The following is an 8,966-nucleotide window of genomic DNA, read 5'->3' on the forward strand; positions in this document are numbered from 1 at the left end:
GATGTGCACCATCCTCAAAAGCCACGACATCCAGTGACCTTGGAGGAGTTCTTACCAAATTGGTTCCGCACGAAGATTTCTCATGAGGGCATTGATGCCTCTTGTTGCCATGCTGACAAAGAGGAAGAAAAGAGTGATGGCCTACCATTGATACCATCTTCGAAAAAGCTCGTCGAGTCCATTCCTCAAGAAGTTAATGCTTATGAGGAAAAAGTTACGTTCACGAATGACGATCTTCTACTTGGCGACACTCCTCATAACCGCCCATTATACCTGGTTGGATATATGCATGATGAAAGGGTAAATCGAATTTTGGTTGATGGAGGATCCTCAGTAAACATCTTGCCAATTCGCACTGTGAAAGAACTTGGTATTCCCATAAACTAACTCTCAGAAAGTCGTGTGATGATTCAAGCATTCAACCAAGGGAGCAAAGAGCCGTAGGTGCGATCAAGTTGGGAATCACCATTGAAGATATGCAATCAAGTGCATGGCTGCATGTGATCGATGCTACGACTTCATACAACTTCTTGCTTAGGAGGCTTTGGATACATGAGAATAAATAGTTTCATCTACCTACCATCAATGTCTAAAATACTACGAGGGTGAAGTCGAAAAGAAGATAGTTACTGATGACGAGCCATTCACCGAGGTTGAGTCACACTTCACCGATGCAAAGTTCTACTTGAAGAACTACATTGTAAAGGAGCTAAAAGCTGATAATGTCATAAAAAGCAAGAATTATGAGCCCACAACTAAAAGAGCTGAGGCGACTACTAGTAGAGCCAAAACTGTTACTGAGGAGGTACAACCCAACACGAATAATCTTATAGAGGGAATATTGCGTCTTATGGCAAGAAAGTAAGTCATGCACTCCAATATGTCTCTAAAAAGAAGAAAGATGAAGGTGAAACATCTAACATCCAAAGTAACATGCTAAAGGAGTTAACTCTTTCGGTAAAACAAATTAAGGCAGTAAAGTTGTCCTCAAAGCCACTTGCAGGGTTTGTGGCCCAAAATTGTTTGCAAAATGTGGCACTCCCTACAAAGCGAACAAATGAAGGTTTTGATCCTAACGCTTACAAGCTATTTGCAAAAGCTGGATATAATCCCAATGAGCCGTCAAAGTTAGGGAAGCTCCCATCAGAAGCTACAACGAGGTAACCACGTAAAGGTTTGGGATACAAGCAACCGTCACCAGCGCGCATCTCCATAAGAAGGGATAGCAACAATCATATCACTATAGAAGATGAATTTTGTCGCTTCTAACAAGCCTTCTATCTTTGATCGACTTAGAGAAACAATTGCGAGGACTTCCGTGTTTGAGAGATTGGGTCCATTAAAGAAAGGGGATAAGTTCCAGAGAAATTATCGAAATACAAGGACACCTGCTTCACTTAAAATTTGGAAGATCTATAAGGATTTCCAAAGTCTGGTTCATTCTAGAATGAGGCGACAAACAAAAGTCATGGTTTCATGTGATGAGGTTCTAAAGGTGAAGCCATACACTATGGTCTACACTAAAGAACATAATGAATACGAAGAAAGTGTGGGTTCTTCGTATCATGTTACTACACAAGGCAAGCACGATGTTTCATCTTTATTAGAGAATGATGAGAAACTGGACGATGTTTCACCATGTTATCACATATCCTTCAACGATAAAGACCCTCAAGAAGATGAAAACACAAAAGATGCTCCGTTGGAACTTGAAGAAGGGGTGAAGGCAACGATTATGCCTTAAAAGAAGTTAACCTTGGCACTGATGAAAAACCGAGACCCACCTACCTAAGTGTTTTACTAGAAGTTGATGAAGAAAACACTTATATTGAGTTACTCAAGGAGTTTAGGGATGTCTTTGCTTAGAGTTACAAAGAAATGCCTGGCTTGGACCCTAAAGTAGAAGTCCATCACCTTGCTGTCAAGAATGGCGCTCGTCCTGTTAAGCAAGCTCAAAGACGCTTTAGGACGGACTTGGTTCCCTTGATTAAAACCGAAGTTAACAAACTCATTGAAGCTGGGTTTATTCGGGAAGTTAAATACCCAACATGGGTTTCAAGTATTGTCCCTGTAAGGAAGAAAATGGCCAGATTCGAGTATACGTTGACTTCAGGGATCTCAACAATGCGTATCCCAAAGATGAATTCCCGCTTCCTATTCCATATCTGATGGTTGATGCTACTACTGGTTATATGGTAATGTCTTTCATGGACGGTTCATTGGGCTATAACCAAATTCTCATGGCACTAAAAAATGAAGAGCTTACTGCATTCCACAGCCCCAAGGGTATATATTGCTACAAGGTAATGCCTTTTGGCTTGGAGAATGGTGGTGCTACTTACCAAAGGGCTATGTAGAATATTTTTGACAATCTTCTCCACAAAAATGTTGAATGTTATGTTGACGACTTGGTGGTAAAATCAAAAGAGAAAAGTGACCACTTGAAAGAGTTGAGAATGGTATTTGAGTTGCTCCGGAGGTACCAACTTAGGATGAATCGATTGAAATGTGCCTTTGGAGTTACTTCTGGAAAGTTCATGCCATTTTGAAAATGCTCGAGCCTCGGGATATTTCTGAATTAAAAAGTCTGCAAGGAAATCTAGCATACCTTAGAAGATTCATCTCGAACCTAGCTGGGAGGTGCCAACCATTTAGTCGCCTCATGAAGAAAGGCGTTCTTTTAAAGTGGGACCAAGCTTGTAGCAATGCCTTTGAAAGTATCAAAACCTAATTGATGAAGCCTCTAGTTTTAGCAACTCCTATACCTAGAAAGCCATTGATACTTTACATTGCGGCGCAAGAAAGGTTTATTGGAGCACTGCTGGCCCAAGAAAATAGTGAGGGGAAAGAAAACTCTCTTTACTACTTGAGCAGGATGATGACACCAAACGAGCTGAATTATTCGCCAATTGAAAAGTTATGTTTGGCGCTAGTCTTCTCAATTCAAAAGTTGAAGCACTACTTTCAAGCTCATGTTCTGTCTTGTTTCTAAAGCAAATCCCATCAAGTTCGTGATGTAAAAACCTTTTCTTAGTGATCGACTAGCGAGATGGTACCTGCAATTGTACATCCCTCAAAAGCCTGGAAAAGGATAAGCATTGGCAGACTTCTTGGCAAATCATCCAATACCTGATGACTGGGAGCTAACTGAAAAACTACCTGATGAGGACGCAATGATCATTGAAGTTCAACCTCCAGGGAAGATGTACTTTGATGGTGCTGCGCATTGTAGAGGAGCTGGTGCTGGTGTAACATTTGTCACTTCCCAAGGTGAAGTCTTGCCCTGCTCCTTCACCTTTACACAACTCTATTCCAACAATGTTGCTGAGTATCAAGAATTAATACTTGGGCTTGAAATGGCCGTTGATATGAAGCAATTGTAATTGCAAGTCTTTGGTGATTCCAGTTAGTGGTCATCAACTTTTAGGTAGTTACGAGGTCAAGAAGCCTGAAATACACCCATATCATGATTACGCTAAAAATTTAATGGGGTGGATCGGTGATGTGACTATTCAGCATGTGCCAAGGAAAGAAAATAAGAAGGTTGATGCTTTAGCTGCCCTAGCTTCATCGTTAACCTTGCCTGATCAAGCGCAAGTTACTGTCTACCAAAAATGGGTAGTACCGCCGCTAAATGAGGCTGAAGGTGAAGAAAATGAACTCAAGCATCTTGTCACTGTTTCTAAAGTTGAGAAAGAAGAATGGGGATAACCCATTATCGACTACTTATGCTGTGGGATACTTCCAGAAAATCCGAGAAGAAGGACTGAAATTCGTCGCCGTGCACCTCGCTTCCTTTACTACAAAGATACTCTATACAGAAGGTAATTCGAGGGAGTACTGTTGCGATGCTTAGGGGAAGCAGAAGCACTCCAAGCTTTGCAAGAGGCACATTCTGGGGTATATCGGTCACACCAGTATGGACCAAAGCTTCACTTCCATATATAAAAAGGATGGGATATTATTGGCCAACGATGGTAAAAGATTGCTTGAACTATGCTCGAAGATGCAAGGATTGTCAATTCTATGCGAATTTTATTCATCAACCTCCTGAAGTGTTGCACCCGACTGTTGCATCCTGACCGTTTGACGCTTGGGGATTGGATGTTATTGGACCATTGCCAAAGTCCTCTAGTGGTCACCTATACATCTTGGCTACAACTGACTACTTCTCAAAATGGGCTGAAGCTATTGCTCATAAGGAAGTAAAGAAGGACAGTATTGCAAGTTTCATCCGAGTAAACATTATCTATCGCTTTGGCATTCATCGTTACATAATAACGGATAATGGCAAGCCGTTCGACAATAGGCTGATGAACAAGATTTGTGAACTCTTTGGCTTCAACCAACGTAACTCTTCTATTTATAATGTTGCCGTCAATGGTCTAGCAGAGGCATTCAATAAGACTCTATGCAACTTGTTAAAGAAAGTCGTCTCCAAATCCAAATGGGATTGTCATGACCATATGGAGGAAGCTCTTTGGGCATATAGGAAAACTCACCGCACGCCAACACAAGCGACCCCTTATACACTCGTTTATGGAGTTGAAGCCGTCTTGCCACTCGAACGTCAAATACCTTTATCATGATTAGCTATTCAAGAAGGCATCACTAATAAAGAAAATGCTCGACTTTGATTAGCAAAATTGGAGGCTCTTGATGAGAAAATGTTGGAAGCTCAACAGAGTTTTGAATGTTATCAAGCTCGATTGTCTTGCGTCTTCAATAAAAGAGTTCGGCAAGATCCTTTCAAGTAGGAGATCAAGTCCTTGCCATAAGAAGGCCCATTATTACTTCTCATAAACCTGCAGGGAAGTTCACTTCAAAATGGGATGGGCCATATGTCGTGCAAGAAGCTTATTCAAGTGCGACTTACAAGCTGGTTGATGCAGATGGCATGAGAATCGGCCCTATCAATGAGAAGTTTTTGAAGAAGTATTATCCTTGAAGTTACAACACTCCTTGACGCACGAGCCTAAATTGTATGTTCCTATACTCCTAGCATTCATGAGTCTAAACTGTGTACCACTCACACAAAAAAAGAGGAAAAAAGTCCGCTAGGTTGAAAACCTCGAAAGAGGCGGCATAGGCAAAAGTTAGGACATAAAGAAATAAAAAAATAAAAAATAAAAAAACAAAAAAATCACCCTTTGTGAACTACAGTATGACTTGATCCTCTTCACCGAGGTACATAGGCAACTTAGAGTTTCATTCTATGTTCAGTCACATAAGTTTAAAAGATACATAATCCCCCAACCATTGTCCGAATGAAGTACGTGGGAATGTAATCCATTCAATCGACACTTGAAAATCGAGCTGAGATATCATTCTTCTGTTAAACTTTGTATCCCATTTGATTTACAGGGGGCAAGCCACTATGGTTAATTGTTGTCTTCAATAAAATGATTAATATCTTTTAGGAGGCTTCCAAGCATTTGCGTTGAAATCCAGGGATTCGCCATGCCTTCATGTTCGCCAAACCTTCAAGTTTTTTTGGTGAAGCCTTCGCGACGTTTCAAACTCAGTGAGACTTGAACCCAAGATATTTGATGAGAATTAAGCTCTTGAATTTAAATTTGGTAATTAAAAAAGGTCTTGCAATCTCGAGGCTTCCACATCAAGATACAAAAATTTGGTGAAGTTGTGCAAATTTGGGATTGTCGACATATCAAAAACCAAAGTCGACTTCTAAATATCATCTAAAACTATCCTTAAGGCATGATGTTTTATATTTTGGATATGTTTTATATTTTGAAATTTAGTTTCCAAGAAATCAAGCGGTTCGTGATTTTAACATCCCCACATTAAGATACAAAAATTTTGGTGAAGTCGCACAAATCTGAAATCGTAGGTTTGTCAGAATTTAATATTAATTTTGAACTATTATATGAAACTATACTTAAGGCATTAAATCTTTCATATTGGATATGTTATATATTTGTATGTTAAGTTTCCAAAAAATTAAACGGTTCATGATTTCGACATTTCTACACCAAGATACAATATTTTTGGTGAAACTGCGCAAATCTAAAACTATCAACATGTTGGAATTTAAAGTTAGATTCAAAATGGTATCTAGGACGATTCTAAAAGTGTCTGATTCCAAATTTTGGATATGTCTTAGATGTTGAAGTCTAGTTTGCTAAAATCAAACTGTTTATAATTTTGACATTTCTACGCCAAGATATAATTTTTTTGGTGAAACTATGCAAATCTTAAATGATCAACGTGTCAGAATTTAAAGTTAGTTTCAAAATAATATCTGGGACGATTCTCAAAGTGTTTGATTCCGAATTTTGGATATGTCTTAGTTTTTGAAGTCTAGTTTGCCTGAAATTAAACTGTTTATAATTTTGACATTTCTACGCCAAGATATAATTTTTTTGATAAAACTATGCAAATCTTAAATGATCAACGTGTCAAAATTTAAAGTTAGTTTCAAAATAATATCTGGGACGATTCTCAAAGTGTTTGATTCCGAATTTTGGATATGTCTTAGTTTTTGAAGTCTAGTTTCCATGAAATTAAGCAATTCATAATTTTGACTTTCTTACACCAAGATATAATTTTTTTGGTGAGACTGCACAGATCTAAAATTTTCTACGTGGTGAAATCTAAAGTTGGTTTCAAAATATTATTTGGGTCGATTCTGAAGATGTTTGATTCTATGTTTTGGAATATTTTAGATATTGAAGTCTAATTTTTGAGAAATCAAACAGTTCGTTATTATGCGACAAAGATAAATGTCGGGCAATGTAAAGCAAAAGAGAAGAAATCTTATTTAAGATGAAATAAATATCCAGTAAGTCAATCTAACATAAAGATAAAAGGGGAGATAATGCTAATAGCCTAATCTAAACAAAACTTGTAGTTGATCAATTCTTGACAGCTAGTCTCCAGTTTTTTCTTCTTCTCCTCCAAATTGGCTGAATCTTCAACAGTTAGTAAAGTTACGTTGTCATATGAAGAGACCTCAGTCTCGGCAGCTGAAATTTTTTCCTGAATCTCTTCAACCTCCTTTTGAATTGCTTCTATTACACCTTCGAGTTTCTCCCTCTCTTGTTGTAATGTTTGCAACTTCTTCACAACTCTCTTCAGTCTCTTTTCACTAGAGGAAACTTTCTTGACTTTCTCACTAGCTTCAAGTTTGAACGATCCGAGACGCTCTTTAGCTTTGAAAATCAGCTCTAGCTTTTCATCTTTACTCGTCTTGTCAGCCATATTGGATCCCTTTTAGCCATATGACGTGGCAAGCTCAAAGGCATTACCTCTAATAGAGAAAGATTCAAAATATTCGTCTTCTTCGTATCCTCGAAAAATCTCAATGATTTGCTCCCTATAAGATGAGAGCAATTCTACACGAGTTTTGGAGAGTCTATTGCAAATATCCTCCCAAAGTCCCAAGATGAATTCCTTTTTGCGATTAAAGACAATGCTCTTTCCTTTAAAAATAGATCCCGTTGTATTTGTCATTGGTGGAACGCGAGTTATCTCATTTGGAGTTTGTCTTTTTAGGGATGATGCCTTTGAAGATGACTTCACTTTAGACGTAGGCCCTCTAATAGATTCATCACTCACTTGTGGCTTGTCATGTGGGGATACCACCGGATGCCCAATGGCATTTAACTGCATAAGGAAAAGGAAAAGAAAGTGGGTAATTTTTAATGAAGCTATTCGTTTGACTAAAAAAAAAGGGCAAGGTGATTGTATTTTTACCTCCTTGTTACAAGTCGTATGGGTTCTTGAGGGAATATTAACACTTGGAACCTCTACGATCTCTACTGGGTTAGGTCGTTTCCTTTTCCAATTTTGATCTTCATTGGCACTCTGGCTTGTATCTTGAGGAATTTGTGTGCTAAATGGAAGAACTAGAGGGTGTTTCTCTATATCTGTTGAAGTGCACACCACCTCTTTCAAAGCAGCCTTTGAGGATTTAAGCTTCCTTTTCTTATGTTGTGTAACCACTTTTGGGATTGGAGTTGGTGGTTCTTTGACTTTTGAGAGCGTATTTCCAACACCTTGATCTTCACCTCCTAAAGGAGTAGTAGATTTTAGCCCAACATTGTCTACCAGAGCTTGTAAATTATTCTCGAGAAACTTCCCATGCGCTTTCTCCCACCAAGACATATAATTGGTGAAGAAAGGCTTCTCCACAGGATCTCCCACTGGGGGAAAAACTACACGTGACATAGACCGATACAGTGTGCAAATCCTCCAAAATCTGAGTCCTTCATCTAGAGAGGCGCTATGGATATCATTCTCCAAAAATTCGGGGACGTTCTGGTAAAACCCAAATTGACGACCAAACCGATACGAGCTATATGGCTCGATGATGAATGAGTTATTATACCTCAATGGAGGGTAATTAAAACGTAAGCTCGTGAAGTAATTTGACTCCAACTCTTGAGGGGCATCGTTATCCACATAATAATAAGGACGAGAATTGGTTAACATTGTTGGTGTCCAAACTATATCCTCCTCATTGTGGATGCGTTTTCTTGCATCCTCGTCAAAGTACCTTGCAACTCCCTCTCTTGAGTATGCCACCATCAAAGGAACGGACGGATAGATTCTTAGCAAGTGGATAATGAGTTTTGAAGTAATGTGCAAGCCAGCCGTAAACATAATGGATGGGAAAACAAACTTTGACCTGATCAAGTTGGGAAGAACACAAAATCTTATTCAAACCATGATAAATACTTGCCAAAACTGGGTTCACAAGGCTAATCTTTCGCCCTCTTGTCATCATGATTGCCATCTTAAAAGTCTCCGGATAAATGAAGTTCTCTGCCTTATAGGGAAACACAAAAGCACATAGCCAAATTGATAAGAAGGCTGCTATATATGTTTCATCTTTCTTGTCAGACCTCATCCTAAGCTTGGAGAATATAGCTTCTTGATCACTCGACCACCTAGTTGTCTCGGGAATAACTCCGTTAGACTTATGTGTCGACTTTAGGCGCGCA

At 39.0% G+C, this 8,966-nt stretch overlaps 2 protein-coding genes across 2 annotated transcripts; one reads left to right on the forward strand and one right to left on the reverse strand.

Moving 5' to 3' along the window:
• Positions 1-2,168: 2,168 nt before the first annotated feature.
• Positions 2,169-4,948, forward strand: LOC138868548 (uncharacterized). Its single transcript, XM_070146102.1, has 6 exons — positions 2,169-2,286; positions 3,106-3,270; positions 3,407-3,646; positions 3,749-3,824; positions 4,136-4,484; positions 4,733-4,948. Exons 1-6 carry the CDS (start codon positions 2,169-2,171, stop codon positions 4,946-4,948), a joined length of 1,164 nt encoding a protein of 387 aa, XP_070002203.1.
• Positions 4,949-6,849: 1,901 nt separating this feature from the next.
• On the reverse strand, positions 6,850-7,221 carry LOC138868549 (uncharacterized). Its single transcript, XM_070146103.1, has one exon. It carries the CDS (start codon positions 7,219-7,221, stop codon positions 6,850-6,852), a length of 372 nt encoding a protein of 123 aa, XP_070002204.1.
• Positions 7,222-8,966: the final 1,745 nt, after the last annotated feature.

Source organism: Nicotiana sylvestris, chromosome 5 (genome assembly GCF_000393655.2).
Source record: "Nicotiana sylvestris chromosome 5, ASM39365v2, whole genome shotgun sequence".
In the NCBI taxonomy this organism is placed as follows: Eukaryota; Viridiplantae; Streptophyta; class Magnoliopsida; order Solanales; family Solanaceae; genus Nicotiana; species Nicotiana sylvestris.